The sequence below is a fragment of the Mesoplodon bidens genome, assembly GCF_964165515.1.
Source record: "Mesoplodon bidens genome assembly, chromosome: 10".
NCBI classification, from domain to species: domain Eukaryota; kingdom Metazoa; phylum Chordata; class Mammalia; order Artiodactyla; family Ziphiidae; genus Mesoplodon; species Mesoplodon bidens.
In genome coordinates, this window is record NC_138172.1 from 609,176 (window position 1) to 634,650 (window position 25,475).

Genomic DNA, 25,475 nt, shown 5'->3' on the forward strand with positions numbered 1-25,475 from the left:
GTTTTCAGTGGCAGCGGGTGGGTGGGGAGTGAGAACCCGGGGAGGGAGCGGGTCCTGCTCTGCGGGACCCGGTCGTTCACTGTTTCGTTCACAAGTGCTGGGTCCTGGGCCGGCCTCCGGGGTTCAGTGGGAAACCACAGAGCCAGGCCCTGCTTTCGTGGAACTGCCACTCTGGTGGGGAGCGCATCTGGGAACAATACGTAATGAAATGGTTAGCAGGCGCCATGCCACAAATTAAACTGGGTGGCTGAGAGGGAGCGGCTGCTGCCTTCGGCCAGCAGGTGGGGGGGCTGTGGGCAGGGAGGGAAGAGCACCCGGGAGAGGGGCAGGAGGCCAGAGGAGCCCTGTGCTGCAGGGGCAGACGTGGGGGCCCAGAGACCCACAGGCCCTGGGGCCAGTTCCCAGCCTGGACTTGGCAGAAGGCACCTATCCTTTGGGCCTCGGCTTCCCCACCTGTAAAACGAGAGGCGTTGTCTGGGGGCAGAGAGTGTGTGCCACACGCGCCCATGCCTGCCTGCAGTGGGGACCCAGCGTTGCTGTGGTCAGTTTCCATCCAGGAGTGGGGTGAGGCCCCAGCACGCACGTCTGGGGGTGTGACCAGCAGAGCCAGGGCGGGACCCCTGCTGGCCCTGAGAGGGCCCCCCACCTCATCTGGGAGAGGAGCTGTTGTCATTGCCATGGCACGGATGGGGAGACCGAGGCTGGCAAAGAGGAGTGACCCCCACTGGGGCCATGTGGCTGCAGAGCAACAGGGTCTAGGTTTAACCTGGTGCCCGACTGCCAACTTCCAGGCTGCGGGGAGCTGAGACTTTCCCAGAGGAAGTGGGAACAGGGCAGGATTCAGGGGCCTCACGCACGGGGTGGGGGCACCGGTGGGCTGGGGGTGGGGATGATGGGTGGGAGGTGCAAGGCTGGGGGCTGGGCCAGGGTCAGCAGGGAGCGGCCCTGGGGTCACTGTGACTGGCCCGCCTTCTGCCGGCCCCGCCCGAGCGTCCTTGTCTCCCTGAGAGTAGGACTGCCCAGGGCCTCGGGCAGAGAGGTGGTCGCCCACCTTGGGAGCTTGGAGCTGGGGGTCTTGCTCCCTAAGGCGTGGGGAGGCTTGAGTCGGGGTGATGGCCTCCAGGTTTGGGTGTCAGTGGGCCTCCCGATCTAGACCCTGAACCCTTGTCACCCGCCTTCTTGTTCTGGGTTCATTTTTCGCCTCCACCCGGCCACGGTGGCCCAGGCAGTGATGGAGCGTGTGTGGCCCGTGCTGCCCGCAGGTCCTAGGCTTGGTTTAGCTGCTTGCAGGCTTCCAGGCGGGGAGGTGCGCTTCCTGCACCTTGGGCTTTTCCTGGAAGGTTAGGTCACGCTCCAGAAGTGGGACGTCCCAGGGGAGGACGGGCACCTGGAGCTCGGTGACGGCACGTGTGCGTGTGGGCACGTGAGGGTTGCTGGTGCTCACACGCTTTGCCCCGGTTCTCCCCACAGGGCTGAGGCTCCCGGCCCCGTGATGCGCATCCCTGCAGGACCTGAGCGCCGCAGCCCGAGGCCGCAGCCCGTCATGCTTCTGCCACATCTGAGCCCACGGGCGCTGCCGCCGCCACTGCTACTGCTGCTGCTGCTGCTGCTGCTGGGGGCCGCGCCCCGGGCGGGCGGGGGTCCACAGCCCCCTTTCCGCACCTTCACGGCCAGTGACTGGGCCCTCACCCACCTGGTGGTCCACGAGCAGACGGGCGAGGTGTACGTGGGCGCCGTGAACCGCATCTACAAGCTGTCGGGGAACCTGACGCTGCTGCGGGCGCATGTGACGGGCCCCGTGGAGGACAATGAGAAGTGCTACCCTCCGCCCAGCGTGCAGTCCTGCCCGCACGGCTTGGGCAGCACCGACAACGTCAATAAGCTGCTGCTGCTGGACCAGGCCGCCAACCGCCTGCTGGCCTGCGGCAGCGCCTCACAGGGCATCTGCCAGTTCCTGCGGCTGGACGACCTCTTCAAGCTGGGCGAGCCGCACCACCGCAAGGAGCACTACCTGTCGGGCGTGCGCGAGGCGGGCAGCATGGCGGGCGTGCTGATCGCCGGGGCTCCTGGGCAGGCGCAGGCCAAGCTCTTCGTGGGCACGCCCATCGACGGCAAGTCCGAGTACTTCCCCACGCTGTCCAGCCGCCGCCTCATGGCCGACGAGGAGGACGCCGAGATGTTCGGCTTTGTGTACCAGGACGAGTTCGTGTCCTCGCAGCTGAAGATCCCCTCGGACACGCTGTCCAAGTTCCCGGCCTTCGACATCTACTACGTCTACAGCTTCCGCAGCGAACACTTCGTCTACTACCTCACCCTGCAGCTGGACACGCAGCTGACCTCGCCCGACGCCGCCGGCGAGCACTTCTTCACGTCCAAGATCGTGCGGCTGTGCGTGGACGACCCCAAGTTCTACTCCTACGTCGAGTTCCCCATCGGCTGCGAGCAGGCGGGCGTGGAGTACCGCCTGGTGCAGGACGCCTACCTGAGCCGGCCTGGCCGCGCCCTGGCCCGCCAGCTGGGCCTGGCCGAGGACGAGGATGTGCTGTTCACCGTGTTTGCCCAGGGCCAGAAGAACCGCGTGAAGCCGCCCCGGGAGTCGGTGCTGTGCCTGTTCACCCTCAGGGCCATCAAGGAAAAGATCAAGGAGCGCATCCAGTCCTGCTACCGCGGCGAGGGCAAGCTGTCGCTGCCCTGGCTGCTCAACAAGGAGCTGGGCTGCATCAACTCGGTGAGCAGCCCGCCATCCCAGAGCGAGGCACCGACCGCTCGGTGCGTGGCGCTCAGCCTGCGCAGGGGGCCGCTCTTGGCCCGTCTCCCAGGGTCGGGGCTGCACCTGGGCTGCGGCTGTCCTGCCCATTAGAAGGCGGGGTGACGTGACCGTGTCCACGAGTCCACGAGCCCCCGTGGCCATTGGACGGAGCTCCTCTGACCACGCGCCTGGTGCTGTTCTGGGTGCTTGCGGGCCCCATCTTGTCTCCATTTCAGAGACAAGGTTGCCCAGGGGTGGGGTGACTTGCCCAGGGTACCCGGCCAGTAAGGGGCGAGCTGGGGCCAGACCAGGGTCAGGTGGACACCAGACACTGTCTTCCTTCTGGGTCCTGTTGATAGGCTCTTTTGACTCTTGCCCTGGGCACCTGGCCGTGCACTTGACCTGGGAGCGGCCTGAATGCCCGGGGGCTGGGTGCTCAGTAGCCGGCAGTCCCATCTCTAGGCCCTGACGGGGTCCTCTAGGGGCCAGCTGCTTTTTGGGGAGTGTCTCTTGCACACCCCCAGGCAGTAGGGCCCATTGTTTCTCTGAGTAAGATCCCAGGCTCAGAGAGGGTAACGGACTTGTTCAGGGTCACTGGGTAGAGGACCTCCAGTGCCAGGCCTTGGACCCTCTGATGCTGCTGCCCGGGACATGCTGGTGGCCTAGGGAAAGCCCGGCCCCGCTCTGGCCTCAGTTTTCCCATTTCCGTCCTGGTTTGTCTTCAGAGCAGGGGGGATTGGCCCTTCTTTCTCACATCTGTTGCTGTGTGTGGCGGGGCCCCATCGTAGCAGGGCTGCCCTCCAGACCTCGGCCTCAGGTGCACAAGGCTGATGCATCGCCCATCCTCCCCTTGGCCTCTCGAAGAAGGTGTTTGGTTTCCATTGTACAGGTGGAGAGACCGAGGCTCGGGGTGCCAGCGCTTGCCGAGATCGCTGTGTGCTCTGCATGCCCTGTGCCATGGCTGGTCCCCCCTGCCTGGGCATGGTCCCCACTGCCCCCCGCAACTTCACTGGCCCCTCTTCCCCCGGCCCAGCCCTGACCCCGCCTCCCGTGCTCCTTCTGCATTGGTGACCTCGTGCACTGCAAACCTCAGACCCCCAGCCTGCTGCAGGGGAGCCGCCCAGACCCCCTCCCCCTGCCCCCGGCGTCTGCCCTGCCCTCCCAGGCCCTTCTCCGGAACCTCATGCTATCGATTGTTTCCTCTCTGACCGTAGCCATCTCCTCTCAGCCGGCCCCTCTCTTTGCCTTTTTGGTGTAACGCTGTGTCCTGTCTTGAATAAGCTGTCCTAGTGCCCCACCAGTCCCTGGCCACCGCCTGTGCGGCCTCACTGTGCAGCAGGCCTGGCCCCTCCCTGCCCACACCCAAGGCTGTGTCTTGCCTGTTCCCCCCTCAGCAGTGGATGCAGGGCCTGTGCCTGGTGGGTGTGAAAGGTGCCCACCCTCGGCACCTGCTCCTGGGCCTCGAGTGGCTTCCAGGTCCTCAGTTTCCCCATCTGTCAAGTGGGTCCAGGAATCCCTGACCCCCCCCACCCACCCAGGTCTGTACAGGCTGCCCCCAGGCCGCTGCCCCACGTGTGGCCTGTGCAGGCCTTGGGGAGCGGCCCCTGAGCCCCTGTCCCAGCCTGGTGAGGGGAGCCAGCCGGTGCTGGCCGTGCCGCCCCCCAGGGCTCAAGGTGCCTGGCCTCACCCCCGACCCTCCCCTGCTCCCGCAGCCCCTCCAGATCGACGACGACTTCTGCGGGCAGGACTTCAACCAGCCGCTGGGCGGCACGGTCACCATCGAGGGGACACCCCTTTTCGTGGACAAGGACGACGGCCTGACCGCCGTGGCCGCCTACGACTACCGGGGCCGCACCGTGGTGTTCGTGGGCACGCGCAGTGGCCGCATCCGCAAGGTCAGCCTGGGCCGGCAGAGCGCGAGCTGCCTCGCTCTGTGTGCCGGTGGATAGGGGGCGGGGACCTCCAGGGGCTCATGGGGCCGGGCCTGAGCGCCTGCCTCTGTCCCCTCGCGCTCCCTGTGGGCTGCTTCCACGTCCAGCCCGAGGCCCTGGCTGGGCGTGGGGGCCTGGTGACGCCGGAGCTGCTGGCCTCGCTCCCCACGGGTGTGGGCGGCGGGGGCGGGGCAGGCCTGTGGGGCCCCCTCTCCTCCCGGCTCCGGTGTCTGCCGAGACAGCACTCTGCCCTGCAGGGAGACGGCAGGGCAAGGGGGGCCCCCGCCCCCACCGGGGCGCCAGTGTTGGGGTGCTCTGGAGTGGAGGTCAGCTCCTGGGCCCCTCCGTGGGCCCCCGGGACGGGGCCGGTCCCGTGCTTCCAGGTCTCCGTCCCCGCCGGCAGGTGCTGGGCTGAGCGGAGCCGGTGCTGAGCTGGGCAGGGGCGGGCTTCCTGGGGCAGCAGCCCCCCACGGCTCCGCTGCGGCCTGGTGGGTGGGTGGGGACCAGGCCGGGGGAGGGCCGGCCTGCTGTGGAGGAAGTTTCTGGGGCACAGCGGGGAGGGGGTGCCTGGGAGCCCCGAGGATCAGCTCAGGGGCGGGGCCTGGTGCATGAAATAACAGCCGTGCGGAGGCCGCTGCTGACACAGCTCCCCAGCCGGCGTGCGCCCGGGGGTGGGGCCTGGGCCCGGGGCCAGCCAGAGCCTTGCCTGCTCCCAGAGCGTGCCGGGTGGGGTGTCTCCTGTCCATGCTATGCTGGGTGTCCTGGGAATCATGTCCCAGCGCCGGCTGGCTCTGTGGCCTCTGGGAAGGGCCCTGCCCCCAGCCTCAGCTTTCCCATCTGTGAAATAAGCCTGAAGCAAGGGCTTTGGGCAGTGGAGACTGTGCTGACCGAGGGCCCCCCGGGCCGGGTGCTGCGGAGTTCTGCTCACAGGGCTTGGGGGCCACTGGGGTGGTGGCAGCCCAGCTCGGGCCCCTGCCACCCTCCGGGCCAGCCCTTGTGCCTCCCGTCCTGGCCCTGGTGTCAGATCCTGCCTGCGCCCTGGGTGAAGGTCACTCTCCCTTCCTAGGGGTGGGGCCTCACCCAGCTCACAGCTCGCTGCTGCTGCCCCAGGGCTGGGGGATCAGAGGAGAGGGACCGTGGACCCCCGTGGGTGTGCGCTGGTGGGCTGTGCCTGGTGGGGCCTGGCGTGGCCTGCCCCACTGCAGCAAGAGCCCCCGTGGGGTTTGGCTGCAGGCGAAACACTTGGAGACCTTCCTGCGGGGCCCTAGAGCCTGTCACCCAGCTGCAGGCCGGACTCCAGAGGCTGGGAGGGGCCCTCTTGATGGCTGGTGGGCTGGCGGGCAGCTGGCCAGGCACCGTCTTGTCCCACGGTAGCCAGCCACCCTGTGAGGCTGGGGGAAGGCGTGAGTCCAGCGCAGCCTCCCTCTGCTGCCTGCCGGTCCTGCTCCCTGCCCCAGTCCCACCGAGGGGAAACTGAGCCCCCGAGAGTGGACCACGGGGGTGGCCTGGGCCCTCCTGTGAGAAGAGGCTGCTTCGGGAGTGAGGAAGCCACAGCTGAGGTCCCCTCGCCCCTCTGCACCTCCCCGCACCTGCCTACCAGGGCACCATCCACCCTGGTGCATCCAGCTGGGCACCACACACCGCGTGAGTGGACGGCGCCCTTTTTCGAGTGTGTGGGGTCGGCCACGCCCAGGGGCGGCGCGGGCTTGAGGCTGTGCCCCCTCGCCCCCAGACCGGCCCCCTGCACCCCTCCTCCCTGCGCGCCCCTGTCCCGTGGGGCGGGGGACGGCCTGCAGCCCGGGGACCAGGTCTCGTGGGTGGCCCAGTTCTCTTCTCTTTGGGCCTCCCTGTCCCGCGCTGGGGCCTGGGGCAGTGTGAGGGCCGGGGGGAGGGGTGTCCCCTCTCTGCTCCTAGGCCTGGGCTCCCTTCCCCTCGGCCCACCGGTTTCTGGACCTCCTGAGATCCCCAGGCAAGGCCTCTGGCCTTGGCCCGCTTGAAGGCCACTGTTCCCTGTTGGCGCCTGCGTCCCCCCGGCCGGGCCTGGCCTTCGGCAGCAGAATTCCAGCCCCTGCCTCGTCCCTCTCGTGTCATCCTGACCCAGCCCGGGGGTGGGTGCGGCCGTGGTCCAGGGGCCGGAGCCAGGGCAGGGGGCGCTCCAGCCGGCACGGTGCCCCCTCCCTGCTGGCCTGCCTGGCTGTCTCCTCCGGGCCTGGGGCGGGCTGGGCCCTCGGCTCTGTCTCCGGGGTTTAAATCCAGGCCCTTCCTGCCGGGGCCTGGCCCCACCACGTGAGCCGCGAGCCTTGGCTCCCTGTCTCGTGTCCTTTGTCTGCCCCGAGCGGGAGCCTGGGCCCGAGGGCTCGCTTGCACCCAGGGACAGGCTCGCTGCGCTGACACACCCCATCCTCCCCATGTCCGGTCTTTCCCGGCCGGGCTTTAAAAAGCGACTGGGCAGCCCTAGGGATGTGGCTGGCTTTGGGCCATCTCCAAACGGTGTTGTGTAAAATTGTAGCTGATTAATTTAAGAGCTGCCAACTTGAGCCGCCGAGGGCTGGCTGGGGTGCCCCCTGAGTCCGCTGCCTTTCCCCAGAGGCCCTGCCCGCCACCTGCCCCTCCAACCCCAACAGAGGCCGTCATCTTCCTGTGCTGACACCCCCAGACCTCCGCCCTGCCTGTCCCCTCCTGCGCCTCCCCTGCCTGGTGGCCTCCAGGTCCTTGGGTGCCCGCGGGGGAGTAGGGGGTTGGAGAACAGTCTGTGGACTCCTGCCAGGGGTGCCTGCCCTGCGACTCCCCAGCTGGCAGCGTGGGCCTGGTGAGGGCAGTTGTCCTGCCACTGCTGCAGGGCTGGACTGTGCTGGGGACACTGCTGGCCCTGCCGCTTGGTGGCCATACCAGGCAGGAATATGGCCACGTCCCCCTGAGTAGCCGGTTTTCTGAGAGAACCTGAAAATCTGTGTTTTGTGTGACGTCTCTTTATTGTTAAGTGTTGGCTGCTAATCTACATTTTAAGAAAGCATCGTGGGCCAGCCTGAGCGGCGGGGGTGCATCACGGGCCCACGGGGCACCGGGCCTCGGGCTGGGCCCCGGGCCGCACAGCTGGACTCCCAGGCTGGGCCCACCAGTGGGTTCACGCTGCTGCCTGTGCGGCGATCCCGTAGGGAGGAGAGGCCACGGGCTGCGGTCGCACTGCTCTGTCCCCAGAGCGGGCCTGGGCTGGGCTGGCCTGGCCACCGGCCCCTCGGGCACCAGTGCTCCGCGTGCTGCCCAGTGCAGCGCTCTGGGCCTGGGTTGCCAGGAGAGGAGCGTCCCTTACCCTCCAGAGGTCTTGGTCTTTAGAAGCTGCCTCTGAAAGATGGCAGCCCCTCCCTTCACGCACTCCCCTCCTCCCCCCCGCCCGAGGATTCTGAAACTCAGAAGCCCTGGAAGTCGAGTGGCTGTGGGTAGGTCTCTGCGTCAGGGCAGTCAGGGCGGCCTGTCTGCAGGGTCCCTGCTCCGCGCCCCCATCCTGGGCCGACCTCCTGCTTGGTGCATCCGTGGAGACCCCTACTCCCCAAAGCCCAGGCTTGTGTGGGAGGTGGGTGGGGGAGGCCCCGTGGCGCTGGGGACGCTGATCTCTTGAGAGATGCTGGCAGGGCCTGGCTGGGCCCCATCCCCGGCCTGCTGCCTGCACCCCCGTGGGGCTCGTCTCGTGAGTGTGGAGGACACGTTCATTTCCAGCATCCACTCTGAAGGTTACTCGCCCTCAGGAAGGCGCCCGGCCCGGGAGGTGTCACAGGAGGGCACGGTGGGCGCCTGCTCGGGCACTGCCCTTCCCATGGGTCCCCTCAAGGCCTGACCACCCGTCCCTGGGCCTGGCTGTGGCCCAAGTCCCCGGGCACGTCGTCCGTCTTCCTCCGCTCAGCACCCTGCGAGACTCACCTGTGCTGTGCAGTCAGTCCTGTGCCGTGGGGGCGTCTGTGCTCCAGACACTCGTGACGGCGTCCCCTCCTTCCGGGCGGACATGACGTTGTTTCTGTCTGTGTTGCTGTTTCCAGCACCCGGCGGCGGGTGGGTCAGCGGTCCTCACGCAACCCTGCTCGTGGACGGATTTTGGGTCCCTGCGGTGCTCCCGGCCCGAGGAGTTGTCGGTGGGGAGTGGAGGGGCTTCAGCCGCCTGCTTCCTGTGTGTCTCAGCTGCTGTGCCCGTGGGGCTCCGTGGGTGCACTGCCCCTGCCCACCCAGGGCGGGGGTCCCTGGAATCTGCGGGTGGCGTCGCACGGTGCCCCGCGATGTTGCTGTGTCCTGGGGGACGTGATGTGGTCTCTGGCTCTCGAGGGTGGCTGGCTGCGGCGGACTGAGCCAGCGGGCACAGGGACCTGTTGGTCACCCTGTGAGTCTGTCTGACCCACCTCACCCCTCACCCCAGAGCCAGGGCACATGCAGTGGCGGCCAGCGGGGTTGCCCACAGGGGTCTTGCCCCAGGTCCACCTCCCTGAGGGGTCTGGCTGGTCAGGCTTAGGCCCAGCATCAGCACCGGGGCACCTTTGGAAAGAATGAAGCCCTCGGGTGCAGGCTGGCCGTGGCCTTCCTGTGCCCGGTCCCCCGAGTGCCCAGGCTCAGGGCCAGCCTGGTGGGCGTGGCCTCACAGGGCCCAAGGTTACCGCCCACAAAGTGCAGGACCCCTGCCCCCTGGGCAGACAGGGCTCTGCCCTCCAGGACCCATCTGCAGTGGGGAGTGGGCGTCCCTGGCAGCCCAGGAGATGGGTACGGAGGCCAGCACAGGCCAAGGAGCTGTGCAGTGCGCGGGAAAGGTGTTCTGGGTGGGGGGACAGTAGGGCACAGCTCGGAGGTGCCCTAGCACTACTGGGGACAGAGCAGTGCTGGAGGGGGTTGGGGGCTTATTCTGTGTGTGGTGGACACATCACTGGTGACCCTGCGATGGTCATCAGAGGCTGCAGAGGTCAGGCCTGGGGACGGAGCTGGAGGGCACTGGTTATTTTGGGAAAGCGGAGGAGCTGCGTCAACTGCTGGTGCAGGTGGGGTGGAGGGGATAGGTGGGTCTCGGGTTTGAGACAAGGACATCTGGCCGGGTGGTCACTGCTGCCTGCTGCGGCATCCGTGGCCGGCCTTGGCGCCACTTGAGTCTCAAGCCGCGGTGGCGCCCTGGCGTGTCACTGCTGGGTGGTGGAAGGCTGTACGATCGCTGCCGCCTCCTGGTCCAACTCTCCGCAGCCTCCATAAGCGGGGGACAGATTCCCCTGGCAGGGCTCAGCCTTGGGGGCCCACCTCCAAGCAGCCCCCGGTTAGGCTGGCCTCTCCGCTTCTAGGAGCTGTGAGTTTCTTAATTCTGACCGTTCTGTGAGTGGGGTGTCTGTGGGCAAATGAGGAAACCGAGGGTCAGGGAGGACCACGGCTTACGTTGGTTGGTCGCTGCTCTCCTGTCTACGTGTTGAGGGTTGAGAATAGAAAGGGTGAGATTTCTGGGCCCCCACGCCCCAACCTTACCAGGTGTATCTGGCCCAATTACAACCGTCAGACCTCCTGTAAATCGTGTTTTAATTACCTAATTACTGCCAAGAGGAAATTGCTAATTGCTTTTCTAGTATCAAATTTCTCCTGGCCTTTCTGAGAACGGACCCAGGAAGGGGCCTGGAACCTGCCCCCAGTCAGAGAAGGGGGGATGCTGTGGTGGCCTGTGAGGGGGTGGGGAGGGGTCTGGGAGCTGGGCCCATCGGGCGGCCTCAGCCCTGTCCGGGAAGGAAGGGGTGGCAGGGGCTCCCATCCCTTGTAGCCCCTCCCTGGACCACCCTGCCTCCTGGGGGCTGGGAACAGGTTTGGCCGCTGCATCTACAGGAGGAGGGGGTGCCCGTGAAGTCCCAGCACTGTGGTGGCCTGCTGGCCGCTGCCCGTTCTCTGCCTGTCCCCCCACCCAACGGCCTGTCCTTCTCCTACCCACATCCCCGTCCGGAGACCAGGAGTCTCACTCAGCCAGGGCAGCCCCACTTTGCAGATAGACACGGGGGCTGCTGTCTTGGGGTGGGCGGGACAGGGAACTTGCCCTTTCCGGTAGGGGCCAAGCTGGGCAGCCCCCTGCCTCCGGGGGCTAGGGCGCGTGCCGGCCTTGGCATGCAGCCTGGAAGGCCCAGACATCCTCCCTGGTGCCCACACCCGCCCTCGGCCCAGAGAATGGACCCTTTGTTGGCTCTGGGCTGGACAGACAGCTGACCTGGCCAGGCCATCAGCTGCCTGCCCACAGCCGTTGGCCAGGGCTTCGCGGTGATGGGTATGGGTCAGCCAGCTGGCCCAGCCTAGGGCTGGGGCCTCCAGGGCCAGGGGCCCCCTCCCCTTGGCCCTGTGCAGGACTTCCTGTCTGTTGGGACCTGGGCCCCAGGGTCCTGCTGGCCTGGGGATGCCGAGGTGAACCCATTCCCTGGCCTGTCTGTGGGGTGCGGTGGGCCCGTGGTGGCAGTAGGTGCACAGCCCATGGTCAGTGCCTTGCCTGGCTCCCAGAGGCTGCTGGGGCCCAAACCCTTCATGGGGGCACTGACGGCCCTTGTGCCTCAGCTCAGAATCCAGGGGACTCCCCCTTGTACAGAGGGATAGGGACGACCCCGGTGGAGAAGCGAGCAGGGTCTGAGGGTCTGGGTCAGAGCTGGGCTGGGTGGCTTTCTGGGCGTGGTGCAGCCCGGCAGGCGTGCCAGGGCAGCTGGCCGGCTCCGCTCAAGCCAGAGGGCCCGAGCTGGGTTTGGGGAAGGAGGGCTCTCAGCTGGTAGCGGAGAGTTCTGGTGGTCGTCAGGGGAAGGTTTGCGGAGCACAGAGGTGACAGCTGGAGGTCAGGGAGCTCACCAGGGGACGAGGAGTCTCCTGCGTGCTCTGCAGGCCCAGCTGCCCGGGGTGCGCCGCCCCAGGGGGGTGCGCCGCCCCAGGGGGGTGGTCCTCGAGTGACAGCTGTGGGCAGGGGTGTGGCGTCAGCACGCACCCTGCCAGTGGTGTGTGTCCCGCTGTCCTGCCAGCTGCTGGGCCCCGTACCCACCCTGCACGCCCCTTCTCCCCGGAGTGCCCTCCTGGTGGCCTGCCGCATCCCTCCTCCCACTTTTGGAGCAGACTCTGTGTCCCCAGCTGCAGCGGGCGGTCTGGAGCCCGGGGTTTCTCTGGCAGGTCCTTGTGGGCCTTCATTTACCTCGGTGCTGCCTGGGCCCTGCAGCCTGAAAACCAGGCTCTGCGACAGGTGTGTCCCGAGTACTGGCCGAAAGCCCGTCTGTCACGTGTGCGTGCGGGGCTCCTGCGGAGCCTGGACGGGGCTGCACGACGCACAGAATGGGGCATGTCCACCCACTGGCCTGTGGGCCGTGCCTCCCCGGCCCCCCCTTGCTCTGTGCCCTCTGGAAACGGGAGCCTTGCGAGTTTAAGGGCTGGGGGCCGCCTAGTGCAGGGCAGGTGGGTGGTAGATGGGTGCGTGGCGGATGGACAGCTGGACGAACACACTCCTGCCGCAGCTGTCGGGAGCCACCTGTCGAGTCGCGGCGCTTGGCGGGCCTGGGGGCGGAGACACTCCAGAGACGGGCTGGCTGCCCTCCCACCTTGCCGGGGACTGTGCCTTCCCCTGGGTGCCCCCCTTCCCTGAACTGTCTCCCTTGTCCCCTACGGGGGGGTGGCGGCACCCCTGAGGCGATGTCCATGCCCCAGCCTGCACCCTCGGCCCTGAGCGGGGAGGGGTAGGGCCCCGGGGGTCTGGGTGGGAGAGGCTGGGGCCTGGCAGTGTCCCAGTTCAGCGCCCCCTGCACAAGGGCCAGGGGTGTGGTCGTCCCAGGAGTCCCAAGGGCCGGCAGTGTCAGGTCTGGGCTCCAGGGGGGCTGCAGCAGGTGGAGGCACCTGCAGGGAAGAGGCGTAAAGGACCCTGGTTTGGGCCACTTGTGTTGAGATGAGTCTGGAGCTCTGGGTCCCCACTGGTGCCCTGCCCTGCGCTGCCCTCTGGCCGTCCGGCCCTCTGCTCCCTGGCTGTGGTCCATCCTGGCCTGGCTGCACCTCTGTGGCTGGCCCTTGGGTTTTGGGGGTTGTCTCGGGGCCTGGCCCCCCGGGCACCCTCTGCTGGGTCATTTAGTCCCCGGAGTGGCTCTGGTGTGGGGGGAGGCGCCCGTTGCCCGGGGTGTGTGGGGGACCCTGAGGCAGAGGCCCCACAGCCGGGACGCGCCTGAGCAGGGCTTTGGCCCAGGCAGTGTGAGTGCAGAGGCCAACCTCCCGGCCTCCGTGGCCAGGGCCCAGTCAGCTCCCTGGGAGGGCAGAGCAGCAGGCTCTGGGGTTGGAGGGTGCAGGCTGGGTGCGTGGCGGATGGACAGCTAGACGAGCACACCCCTCCAGGCCCTACCCGCGGGGCCTGAGGCTGGGCTGCTGCGCGCCCCCCGCCCCCCTCCTCCCTCCCGGCCCAGTCCTGGCTCCCTCCCGGACTCGGCTCTTCCGGGTCTGGTTTGACTTAAGCCTGCCTGCCCGGCGGGGCGGCAGCTGAGCGGAAGTGGGGGGGTGGCCGCGGGCGCTCAGGAATGCGGCCCTCCCCTCCCCCTTCCCCCTGGCCTCCCCGGCCGGCCGCCCTCTCCCAGCCACCGTGGAGCTGGCCCGAGCCAGGGGCGTTCGCCTGGCCGGTCAGGCCTGCCCTGCCCTGTCCAGTCAGCGTGAGGCGCCAAGGAGGGGCGCTGGGCCGAGGTGGAGGTGGACCGGCGGCCCCGGGAGCCTGCCTGCGGGCTGAGCCGCCGCCCCACGAGGCCCGTCTCTGGAAAGCCCCCGGGCTCTCGCTGTTAATTAAATACGCTTGTTTGGTAAAAGCGACTAAAAATACTTGCAGCGTGGCGCGCAGCGGGCGGGAGCTGGCTGAGTGAGCCCCCGCGTGTTCGGGACGTAGACTGTGTATTTCCTCATGCACGCGACGTCCGCCCCCGCTCCCGCCTTCGTGCTGGGGGTGTCCCCTATCTCGGACCCGGCCCCCGCTGCCTCCCACTTGGGAGGTTCCTGGTCTCTCTTCTCGGTTGCCCTGGACGCCCCCGCGGGCCTGCCGCCCCTTGTGCCCCCTCCCCTCTGCACAAATAGCCCTTCCCCAGCGATGGGGACGCCCAGCCTGGCCCCAGGGAAGGCCGCCCCGGGCTCCTGCCGCCTCTACCCTGGATGTGGCTGTGCAGCTCGTGACGGCTGGTGGGTGGAGGGCTGTGGTTTTCTCCGGACCCCAGAGACCCCCACGCCCGGCGAAGGGGCTGGGCCGGGACCAGCCTGCCGGCCTCAGCTAGTCCTGCACCGGCTCCTGGGCGTGCTGGGGGGGCCTCGGCCTTATTCTTCAAGGGCTGGGGGGTTGCTTGGGGCGCTCCCGACCCCGCACCTGGGCTGGGGGTGGGCAGCGGCTGGAAGGCACTGGGGCAACGTCGCGTGGGTCTCGCTGCCGCAGATGCTGGTGGACCTGGCGAACCCCGGCGGCCGGCCGGCCCTGGCCTACGAGAGCGTGGTGGCCCAAGAGGGCAGCCCCATCCTGCGTGACCTGGTCCTCAGCCCCGACCGCCGGTACCTGTACGCCATGACGGAAAAGCAGGTGGGTGCCCCGGAGAGCTGGGTGGGGTCCTCACTGTCCAGCCGGCCTCCAGGCTGCCCTGGCGGGGTTTGGAACTGCCCGCGGTCCCTGGACGACCACACACCCAGGGGAGCAGATGCTCAGCGACAGCGTGTTCAGGGAAGCGGTGTTGGGGGCTTCGGGGTGTCCGTGGGGGCCCCCAAGTTCCCGGTCTCTGGCCTGGCCAGCTCGTCAAGGTCGCGTACCGTGTTTCTGGTCCAGCCTGCTTGGAGCCAGCCTCTGCCCTTCTCCACCTGGTGACCCCGTGGCTGCCGGAGGGGTGCAGGTGGGGCCGGGCCTCCCTTCCCTCCTGGGGGCTCCCTTCCCCTTTGCCCCCTCCCGCTGTTGGGTAACTCGGTCGCTCTGTGTCTCGGGCCAAGCCGGCGAGGTTGGGGTGGGCGGCGCCCTGCCTCTGGGCTCAGGGTTGGGGCTGGAGAGCCCACGGCTCCCCTGGGAAGCTTGGGGTGCAGCAGAGCGAGAGGGACTGGCAAGAGCTGTCGCCCGCACCGACTCGCTCCCTGGAGACTGGCCCGGTCTGCTTGGCCCGGCTTGGCTGGGTCAGGGTCACCCAGGACTGGCCCTTGGGTAGACGAAGCAGGAGGAGGGCCTGAGACGGGGGCTCCCTGGTGTGTGGGGGACGGACAGGCCCGAGAGGACCTGACGCCGAGGCCCCTCCTGCCAGGTGACTCGGGTGCCCGTGGAGAGCTGTGTGCAGTACACGTCGTGTGAGCTGTGTCTGGGGTCACGGGACCCCCACTGTGGCTGGTGTGTCTTGCACAGCATGTGAGTCCACACAGGCCGTGGGGGTGGCAGGGGGCCCGACGACCTCACTGGGAGCCTGGGGTCCCGGGTCCCGTGACCCGCCAAGTGACAGGAGACCGGGTCCGGACGGGGTGCAGGGTGGGCCAGGGGCTCTGCTGGCCTCCCGCCCTAGCCCGCCTCACGCCTCTGCCCGCAGCTGCTCCCGCCGGGACGCCTGCGAGCGGGCGGCCGAGCCCCAGCGCTTCGCCGCGGAGCTGCTACAGTGCGTACAGCTGACCGTGCAGCCCCGCAACGTGTCCGTGACCACGTTTCAGGTTCCGGTGAGCACGGCCGTTGGGGACGGGATGGGGCAGCGTGGGGGCATAGGGGGATGGGCCGGTCACCCTGTCCCCCTGCCACCCAGCTTGTGCTGCAGGCCTGGAATGTGCCCGACCTCTCGGCCGGCGTCAACTGCTCCTTCGAGGACTTCACTGAGTCCGAGGGCGTCCTGGAGGATGGCCGGATTCACTGCCACTCCCCCTCTGCGCGGGACGTGGCGCCCATCACACGGGGCCAGGGTGAGGCCGAGTGGGCCAGCCTGGGCAGCGCAGGGGCCTCCTGTCGGGGGTGGACGGTCACTGGGACGGTGGGTGGGCGTCCCGTGGTGACCGCGGAGGGCATCAGGGGAAGGCACTGCAGGGCTGCGGGGTGGGGGGCGGTGCCCTTGGCCGTTGGGACGGTTCTCGGCGAGGCCTTTTTCTGCGCGGGGCTCCTGGGTTCGGCGGCCCCGGGGCCCTGGTGACGCAGCCTGTGCCGCTGGTGCAGGAGACCAGCGGGTGGTCAAGCTCTACCTGAAGTCCAAGGAGACGGGCATGAAGTTCGCGTCCGTGGACTTCGTCTTCTACAACTGCAGCGTCCACCAGTCGTGAGTGTCTCTGGTCTCCTGCATAGAGTCCCGCGGGGCAGCGATTGGTCGGGTCGCAGGAGCCAGGAAGGGGCCTCGAGGGGGAGGCCTAAGGCCGGGTGGCGGTAGCAGCAGCTGGGTTGTGACGTGTGCTGATTCCCCACGTGTGGGGAGTGGGCCGCAGGCACCAGAGCAAGGCAGGGAGCTGGGGGCGTTGTTGCATCGTCCAGCCAGGGGACGGCCAGCTGGGGCTTGGGCATTGGATACCTGCCGCTCTGGGGCATGAGGGGTCCGGGTCCCCTCTGGGTCGGGCAGCCCCTGGGGCACGGACAGCCGGGTGTGGGTGTTCTCCCCGGGCTTCTGGTCTTCTGCAAGCATGCCAGCCTCAGAGGAGGAGTAGGAATCGCTGAGGGCCCACTGCGCGCCCCGCAGGGACCAGAGCACTGGGCCTGGAGGGGGTCAGCCTGGAGCCGAGGAGCTTAATTTTTCAATCGTGTCTTCGTTTGTCGACCGACTTGCAGGCTGACGCCCTCCTGGCTGTTCGGGGGCGCCCACCGTGGGCCTGCGTGTTGCTGGCACCGGGGTCCAGCCTCCCCATGCTGGGTGGGCTGGAATCTTTGGGGCAGGGGCTGTGCTCCAGAGGCTTGGAGGGGTCGAGGGTCTCTGTAGAGGCAGGGCAGTGGGTTATGTGGAGCTCCAGGGATGGTGAGGTGAGGTGTGGGCTGTGCAGCCCGTCCAGGCCCTGGAGACATGTTGGAACGAATCAGGCCCTTGCCAGGCGATCCTGCTTTCTGGTCGGGGTGGTGATGTCTCCCACGGCCGTCCGGCTTGCAGCCGCCACTCACCACCTACGTTTCAATCTTAGCATTAGAACAAGGTGGACTTTAAAACATGCTCCTCAGATGCAGTAACGCGTTTCCAGCGCTGATGGTCACGCATGGCCTGGCGCCGGCTCTACACGTGTGCCCCTCTGAGAGGCTCTGTCGGCCGGCGCCGGGGTGGACCGTCTGGCAGTAGAGGGGGGAGGGAGGGGAGCCCCGCGGGCGGAAGCCGACCAGCTCTGAGCCGTGAGTGAGGCCAAGCAGCCTGTGCAAAGGCCCTGGGGTGGCTCCACGATCGGCAGTGAGTTGGGGGCCCAGGCTGCGGCCTCACCACCCGCCCTCTGCCTGCAGCTGCCTGTCCTGCGTCAGCGGCTCCTTCCCCTGCCACTGGTGCAAGTACCGCCACGTGTGCACACACAACGCCGCCGACTGTGCCTTCCTGGAGGGCCGCGTCAATGTGTCCGAGGTAAGGCGTCCTGTGGGCTGGGTTTGGAGGCGTGGAGGCGTTGGGTGCCGCCTGGGGGCGGTGGGGATGCTGGCTGGAATGTATAGGGGGACGCTCTCCGGGGCTGTATCTGCCTGGGGACCTCAGCCAGTGGTGTTGGCTTGGGGACCTCAGACCCAGGGCACGTCCGGGGACGATGGGGGCAGGGACCATTCTCCCAGTGCGCCAGGAGCTAGCTGGGAGCGTGTCTGGCTGGGTGAGGTGCAGGCGGCTGGTCACTCCTTGAGTCGCTTGCAGGGCTGCGTGGTCGTCAGTAGCCATCAGGTAGCAGCTGTTTTGGAGCCGAGCAAGGCGCTGACTGTATCAGGAGCAGTGGGGCTGAGCACCAGGCCGGACTGACCCGGGCCTGCCCGGCGGGGGGTGGGGGCAGGGCTCCCCGTGTCCAGCCTTCGGGTGCGGAGCCAGGCCCTGATGCCAGGCCTCGCCTCTGCGGTAGATACCACATTGTTGGCTGGATGGGGTAGGAGGGTGTGAGTCCCACCAGCCGTGGGGCGCTTGGGGGCTGCATCTGGGCCGGACTTGCCTGGTGCAGGAGGATGCAGCAGGCACTGGCCCGTCACAGAACCTGCCCTGGCTGCCCCGCCCCCTTCTCTCCGGCCTTGGTTCTTCCCCTCCCTGGTGACGATATACAGGACAAGACAGCAATGGCAGGGGCGGGCCAAGAGCGGGTGGGGACATGGGGTGGGCAGGTGGGCTTCCCAGATGTGCGGCCTGCTTGAGGAGCTGGCCCAGGGGTCCTGGGGGTGGGGTAGGGGGCGGGGGGCAGCAGGAAGCTGGGGGGCTGAGCCGGCTGGGGGGTGGGGCAGCAGAATGGACGTGTGAGGTGGGGGCCCGGTCTTCCCTGGCCGGCTCTGAGCTCTCTGCCCATCCGAGCTGTTCCAGCGGAGTAGGCCGCCCTGCGGGGCCCTCGGGGAGGACTGGCGTGGGCGTCGGCCGGGGCCAGGGAGCGGCAGGGGTGTAGACCCTGCTCAGGAGGTCGCCTGCTCCAGGCGGGGCTGGGGGCCTGGTCGGGGTCAAGGGGGGCTGCCTGGGGATGGACTTCACGGCTGGTCCCTCCTCAGCCAGTCCCAGGTTGCGTGGGGACGTCCCTAAGGAGTGTGACGTTTCCACAGTCACCCCCATCCCTGGTTCAGGTTTGGTCCTCGGGGCGACCCCTCCCCAGCTCGTGCTCAGGCCGCGGGTCCCAGGCCCAGTGTTTCCCTGCTTCCCGCCCGGGATGGGACGGGGTCCCTGTGCTCCCGTGTCTGCCTGGTTGGCTTCGGCTGGGGCGGCACCAGAGCATGGTGGGGACGGGGTGGCCTGGCAGGGGTCCCACGTGGAGCACCCCCAGAGCAGAGCAGCCCTGGGAGGTGGCCTGCACCCAGACCCGGCCTCCCCAGGATCAGGAGTGGGTCGCGTGCTCCCCCTGGCAGCCTTGTCACCAGGAGGCTCTGGGCCTGAGGCCGGTGCCCCTGCAAGCGGAATGGAGGTCAGTCTTCCAGATACTTCCTTGATTTGTGTGAGAGAAGGGGTTCTAGGTTAGGAGAACCTAACTTGAGTTAGGAAAACAGAGTTGTGGGCCCTCATTCATTCACAGGCCCCGAATTCCTTGGATGGCGGAGCCTCTGCGTCCATACTGCTTATCGGTTCCCGGCTGCCTCTGGCTCAGCCTGGTCTCAGGCCACTCAAGGAGGTTGGGGCCAGGCCTGGGCTGACACCGTCCATGGCTGGGGTCATGAGGTGCCGAGGCCCAGCCACAGGGAGGCTATGACCTGACAGGGGCGTGGAGCCTGCACCCCAAGACCCACAGGGGGACACACAGCGGTGCTGGCCTCCTGGCAGCAGAGCTGGTGTCCGTGGAGAGGGAAGGTGCGAGGTTGGGGGACAGTGGCAGCGGGGCCTGGTGGCCAGGACGAGCTGGGGCTGCTGAGGGATGTGGAGGGGCAGCAGGGGCGTCCCTGGGCTGGGGGCTGGCACGGGCGCCCTTTCAGGTGGCCGCCGTGCACACCGGCAGCTCCCACAGGGCTGCAGCCTGAGCTCCAAACGCAGCCCACATGCCGGTCAGTGCCCCGTGTGCAGGTGGTCAGCGGTCAGCCTGCCAGTCCTGCCCGGCTAGCGCTGCTCCCCCAGCGCCCCCAGGGGCCCCAAACGCCTTTGCAGAGCCGGCCGTGGTGCCTCGGGAGCTGCCGCGGGGCGCGGAGATTGCAGTCTGTTTTCAGTGTCTCTATTTAAAGCACCTTGCGCAGGGTTCCCGCGGGCCGGCTCCTCCACGGTCGCTGCAGCCCTGCCGCAAGGAAGCCGGGCTGTTGTATCAGTTGGTGTTGCTGAAACGCTGGTCCTGGGGGCCGGGCTGTTTTTGTGCTCGCTCTGGCTATTTTTACCTACTCCCCGGGCCCCCAGCTGAGAACTTGCTCCTGCTTCTGCCTCAGGGGCCTCTCGGCTGCTGCCAGATGGGGCCCCTCTGGTGGGGTCCTAGGACCCCGGGGCGGGCCTGCCCAGGTCACAGTGTGCAGCCCGGAACCCGGGCCCGGCTGGCTGTCATCGGCGTCCCCAGTCTGCCGGTGTGTAAAATGCGCGTGGGGCACTTGTCTTGGAGGAGCTCGGGCTCCGCGCAGCCTGCCCGCCAGCCTCCTCCCCGGCTCAGCTGAAGCCTTGTCCCGCAGGACTGCCCGCAGATCCTGCCCTCCACCCAGATCTACGTGCCGGTGGGCGTGGTGAAGCCCATCACCCTGGCCGCGCGGAACCTGCCGCAGCCGCAGTCGGGCCAGCGGGGCTATGAGTGCCTGTTCCACCTCCCGGGGGGCCCGGCCCGCGTCGCCGCCCTGCGCTTCAACAGCTCCAGCCTGCAGTGCCAGAACTCCTCGGTGGGTCCCCTCGGCGCGGGCGGGGCTGCCAGGACCCCGAGCGCCGTGTTTCTGCTTTAGCAAAAGGGCTGCGCGTAGTCAGGTCTGCCGCGCCCTGTTCAGGGGGCACCTCAGGCTCCCAGGCCGAGCCAGCCCCTCAGCTGGGCCCGGGTGAGCAGGCTGCAGGGGCCACGCCCAGAGCCACGCCAGAGTTTGGAGGGAGTGTGTCTCAGACGTGGCTCTGCGTGCCGTCTTGGGGACCTGGGTGAGGGGGCTGGGGTTGCGGGTGTGGGGGAGTGACTCTGGGGGCCGAGGGCAGGGAGACAGCACCCGCTCCTTTAAGGGGTCCTGTGTCCTGCGTCCGGACACAGAAGCCGTGCATGGTGGCCGGTGTCTGCCTCCGGCCCAGACGTGCCACGAGGCAGCCACCTTCGGAGCCTCAAATCTAATTCGTCCCACGAATGAGGGACGGTGGTCTTTGCAGGGCCAGCACCTCCTGGTGGGCGGGGGGAGAGGTCCCAGTTGGTGGTCTTGAGGCCGGCTTGTGTCTCGCTCTCCCGACTCGCCCTGTGACTGCCCGCAGGCCTGCTCATCTGTCCAGGAGAGCAGTGGGTTTCCCGGGGCTCGCCAAGGCCCTGAGTGGGGAGTGGGTACCTCTGGGCCACCTGCAAGGCCCCCAGAACCCTGGGGAGGGGCATAAGGTTAGAGGTCAGGCTCCATTGCAGAGGCGGTGGACCCCTGGCCCACCAGCTCTGTGCTGGCGGGGGGGCTGGGGTCCAGCGGTCACCACAGTCTCCCAGCACAGGTCGGCGCCTCGGCCGGGCCCGAGGCTCCCCAAGCCTGCCGGCCTGTCCAGCCCTGCCTCCCCTCCGCTGCACCCTCCGCCTGCGCCTCACCCTGGCTCCCCTGGCCTGGCTGCCTGCACCCTCTCCTTCCTTTCTGTGCACCCCTGAGGCCAGCTGTCCCTCGGTTTCTCCCCCATCCCCGAGCCTCTGTCACCTCTGTCCCTGCGCCCCACCCCCCCAGGCCCACATTTATCTTTCTTACAGCCCTTGTGTGAAGGGAAAAGGGAGCGTCAGGGAGTTTGATAGGATCCAATTAGATTCCTGCAGATACGATGATGATGAATCGCCCTGGGGTGGAGCACAAGTCTTGAACTGCAGAAAGTGGGACACAGCTGGGCGTCTGGGCCTGGGCTCCCCGGGGAGGGCTGAGTCCCTGAGCCCAGCCCAGCCTGGGGTCGGGGGTGCCAGGGCACAGGGAACACACGTCTCGCACCTCAGGGCAGTCCCGGAGGAGGGCTCGTTGAGCCTGTTTGGAGACTAAGCCGAGGTTCACAGAGCAACCCTGACACGTGTCCAAGGGGTGCGGGGAGTCCTGGCTTCCGGGCGGGGGCTCACCCTGGAGGCTGTGCCCCTGTAGCTGCTGGAGGTTGAGGGCCGGGGCCGTGCTTGTGCAGAGGGGGACCCGGGTGGGGCTCGCAGGCGGGCAGCACTGTGGGGAGCCTGCCTCCAGACTGACCCCCAGACCCCGCCCTGCTGAGCCCGGGCCCCCAGCGGCCAGTCCCGCAGGTGGCCACAAGGGACACACAGGCCCTGGGCAGCAGCCCGGGCTCGGCCCATGTGGCCTGACCACTCGTCCTGCCGCCGCAGTACTCCTATGAGGGCAGCGACGTCAGTGACCTGCCCGTGAACCTGTCCGTGGTGTGGAACGGCCACTTCGTCATCGACAACCCGCAGAACATCCAGGGTAAGCTGGGGGGGAGAGGCTGGGGGACGGGGCCGAGGGTGGCTGCTGACGCCCGCCCCTCCCTGCAGCCCACCTGTACAAGTGCCCGGCCCTGCGGGAGAGCTGCGGTCTCTGCCTCAAGGCCGACCCTCGCTTCGAGTGCGGCTGGTGTGTGGCCGAGCGCCGCTGTTCCCTGCGCCCCCACTGCCCCGCGGACTCGCCCGCCGCCTGGATGCACGCCCGCCACGGCAGCAGCCGCTGCGCCGACCCCAAGATCCTCAAGGTGGGCAGGCTCCCGGGCCTGGGGGGGCGTTGGGGGTGCTCCGAACGCCCGGCCCGCGTCCCAGCCTCTGCCTCCACAGCTGTCCCCTGAGACGGGCCCGCGGCAGGGAGGCACGCGGCTCACCATCGCGGGCGAGAACCTGGGGCTGCGCTTTGAGGACGTGAGGTTGGGCGTGCGCGTGGGCAAGGTGCTGTGCAGCCCTTTGGAGAGCGAGTACATCAGCGCTGAGCAGTGAGTGCGGCCGGCGGGGCGGGGGAGCTGGCGGGGGCCCGGTGCCCGCAGCTGCTGAGGCCCCCCGTGCCCGCAGGATCGTCTGCGAGATCGGGGACGCCAGCGCCATGCGGGCCCACGACGCCTTGGTGGAGGTGTGCGTGCGGGACTGCTCCCCACACTACCGCGCCCTGTCACCCAGGCGTTTCACCTTCGTGGTAAGCCCGCCCGCCTGGCCCTCTGCTCCCGTGGCCACGCGCAGCCTCAAGTGATGGGCCGCCGCCCCCTCCCCCCTCGCAGCCAGGACCTGATGCCGGGGTGGGGGGGGTGCCCTGCCTGTGGGCGATGTCTCACACCTAGTGAGCGCAGGCATGGGCCTGGCTGGAGATGCAGGCGCTTCCCTGGAGCTCCAGCAGGCCCCCTCTCCCCCTAGACGCCGACCTTCTACCGAGTGAGCCCTGCCCGCGGGCCCCTTTCGGGGGGCACCTGGATCGGCATCGAGGGTAGCCACCTGAACGCAGGCAGCGACGTGGCTGTGTCTGTCGGCGGCCGGCCCTGCTCCTTTTCCTGGTACGGGGTGTGGACGGACGGGCAGCGGGGACCCCAGGCACAGGCTGCCTTCCCCTTGTGGTCCTGGGTTCAGATGGCTGGTGCCCCCTCCCATCGCCTGGGAAGCTGGAGGGCTGTGTCGAGGTGGGCTAGGGTGATCACTATGGAAACCTAGAGGCGGAGAAGGTTACCATGGAGACAGGCAGGCTACCCCAGCGGGAGGGCACGGTGGTGGGTGGGGCCTGGGTCTGAGGGGCTGGCACAGCCGCTCAGTCCTGGGTTTTGGGGGAGTCCTGGGTTTTGGGGGAGTCCTGGGTTTTGGGGGAGTCCTGTGGAACGTGAGAAGCGCGTTTAGAAAAATTCTTAAGAGGGAAAAAGGAAAACTTAACAAAAGCCCGGAGCCCTGAAGTGGATAATTTTAGATTAGGGATGATAATGGAGCGGGCCTTTAAATATTTTCCTGCGGTAATTACCTGTTATCAGACTAATTATTGGTGTTTGCAGCCTGCTGTGTGCGGGCCTGGCGGCTGTGGTGAAGACACTGAGGGGATGGGGCAAGTGCCAGTGGTGACCGGCGGCTGCCCTTGGGGGGGACCCAGTGCCCCCAGCCCCTCCAGCTCGTTTCACCCACTCACGGCCCAGGCCCACGATTAGCCCGTTTTCAGATCAGGGATGATGGCGGCGGGGGGTACATGTGTCGTGTGCGTCCCTGCGCGGAGCGGGGGTTGGCGCTGAGCGTGGTGCTCCAGCCCTCCCAGGATGTTGAAGCCTGTGGGCCCCGCCCGTGGAGGAGCCCCGCCCGTGGAGAGGCCCTGCGGCTGCATCCTGCCCTCCCTCCCTGGGTGACTGATGGGGCCACTGGAGGGCTGCCGTGAGGCCCCGTGAGCCCTTTCCCACCCGGCAGGCCTGCTCTCGGAACCCGTGGGCCAGGCTCTTGCAAGCTGGGGCACGGGCAGGCTTGCCGGTTGACGCTGCCATGGAGGTGGAGCCGGGGGTGGCTGGGGAGGCAGGACCCGCCCCTCAGCCTGGGGGGCAGACATGCTGAGCCTAGGACGCCTCCCGTCCACGCAGGGCAGCGTCGGGGGAGAGGGCCAGGCTGCGGCCCAGGTAGGCACAGACAGCACCTGGCCCCTCGTAGGGGCTGACGGGAAGGGGCCCCGCCTGGAGACAGGCCCGCTGTGGCCTGGGCCATAGGTAGGCAGATGCAGCGGCTCAGCCTGTTGGTGGTGGAGCCTGGACGCCCGGTGGCGGCGGAGCTGAGCTCCAACACCTGCGTCCTCAGGAGGAATTCCCGGGAGATCCGATGCCTGACGCCCCCCGGGCAGAGCCCCGGCAGTGCCCCCATCGTCATCAACATCAACCGCGCTCAGCTCACCAACCCCGAGGTCAAATACAACTACACTGAGGACCCCACCATCCTGAGGATCGACCCCGAGTGGAGCATCAACAGGTAGGAGACCGCCCTGAACCCCACGACCCCCGTCCCAGGTCCCCTGAGCCCCCCGATCCCTTTCCTGCCCACTGGGTCCCTCCCGCACCCCGTCCCGCCCACCCTGAGCCCCACGCCCCTGTCCTGAGCCACCAAAGCCCAGCACCGGCTGTGGGGCTCGTGCACCAGGCCCTCCGCTGCCCCTGCTGTGGTCCTGCCGCCAGCCGTGGTGCTGAGAGACTAGCCCGCTTGCTGTCTTGCAGCCAGCCGGGTGGTGTGTCTGGTCCCTGCCATCTGTGCCGGGCCGGGGCAGAGGGCCCAGAACTTCCACCCCTGACTTCCATCTCCCTCATATTCTAGTGGAGGGACCCTCCTAACGGTCACGGGCACCAACCTGGCCACCGTCCGCGAACCCCGCATCCGGGCCAAGTACGGGGGCGTCGAGAGGGAGAACGTGAGTCCCCCCGGGCCCTGCCCCCCCGCAGCTCCTGCCATCCCGGCTGCACTTGGAGGCCCTGGGAGGGGTGGGGGCCGTGTGCAGGCGTGGCCGCAGCCCTGTGGTGTCACAGCCCGGCTTTGCACGGGTCAGCCAGCCCAGCGTGCCTGTCTTGCATCCCCAGAGCTGCCTAGTGTACAACGACACCACCATGGTGTGCCGGGCCCCGTCGGTGGACAACCCTGCCCGCAGCCCGCCCGAGCTGGGCGAGCGGCCGGACGAGCTGGGGTTTGTCATGGACGACGTCCGGGCCTTGCTGGTGCTCAACGCCTCCACCTTCCTCTACTACCCGGACCCTGTGCTGGAGCCGCTCAGCCCCACCGGCCTCCTGGAGCTGAAGCCCAGCTCGCCCCTCATCCTCAAGGTGGGCTGCTCGGTGGGGCGGGGCTCGCGTGGGGGGCCAGCACGGGGGGGCCGGCGGAGCGCCCGCTCACCCCGCGCCGCCCCGCAGGGCCGCCACCTCCTGCCGCCAGCGCCCGGCAACTCTCGGCTCAACTACACGGTGCTCATCGGCTCCACGCCCTGCGCCCTCACCGTGTCGGAGACGCAGCTGCTCTGCGAGTCGCCCAACCTCACTGGGCAGCACAAGGTCACGGTGCGTCCACGGGTCCTGGCAGCTCCGGCCTCCTGGGCCCCACGTAGGGCGGCCCCTGCTCTGAGCAAGCCCCAGACTTGCCTCCCACCCAGAGGGAGCCCCTCCCTGGTGCCCCTGGCAGGCCCAGCGTCTGCCCTGGGTGCCAGTGCC

At 68.3% G+C, this 25,475-nt stretch overlaps 1 protein-coding gene across 1 annotated transcript in view; it reads left to right on the forward strand.

The window, feature by feature from the left end:
- Positions 1-25,475, forward strand: part of PLXNA1 (plexin A1) — a 46,871-nt gene that overhangs the window by 2,941 nt on the left and 18,455 nt on the right. Inside the window, exons 2-19 of the mRNA XM_081247195.1 lie at positions 1,471-2,728; positions 4,462-4,644; positions 14,084-14,224; positions 14,925-15,025; positions 15,201-15,324; positions 15,408-15,561; positions 15,809-15,908; positions 17,060-17,174; positions 19,856-20,056; positions 21,688-21,784; positions 21,853-22,046; positions 22,126-22,277; positions 22,354-22,474; positions 22,690-22,826; positions 24,088-24,255; positions 24,595-24,688; positions 24,855-25,094; positions 25,182-25,325. Coding sequence (XP_081103321.1) covers positions 1,493-2,728; positions 4,462-4,644; positions 14,084-14,224; positions 14,925-15,025; positions 15,201-15,324; positions 15,408-15,561; positions 15,809-15,908; positions 17,060-17,174; positions 19,856-20,056; positions 21,688-21,784; positions 21,853-22,046; positions 22,126-22,277; positions 22,354-22,474; positions 22,690-22,826; positions 24,088-24,255; positions 24,595-24,688; positions 24,855-25,094; positions 25,182-25,325 — 3,702 coding nt within the window. The 5' untranslated portion in view covers positions 1,471-1,492. The remainder of the gene's footprint in view (positions 1-1,470; positions 2,729-4,461; positions 4,645-14,083; positions 14,225-14,924; positions 15,026-15,200; positions 15,325-15,407; positions 15,562-15,808; positions 15,909-17,059; positions 17,175-19,855; positions 20,057-21,687; positions 21,785-21,852; positions 22,047-22,125; positions 22,278-22,353; positions 22,475-22,689; positions 22,827-24,087; positions 24,256-24,594; positions 24,689-24,854; positions 25,095-25,181; positions 25,326-25,475) is intronic.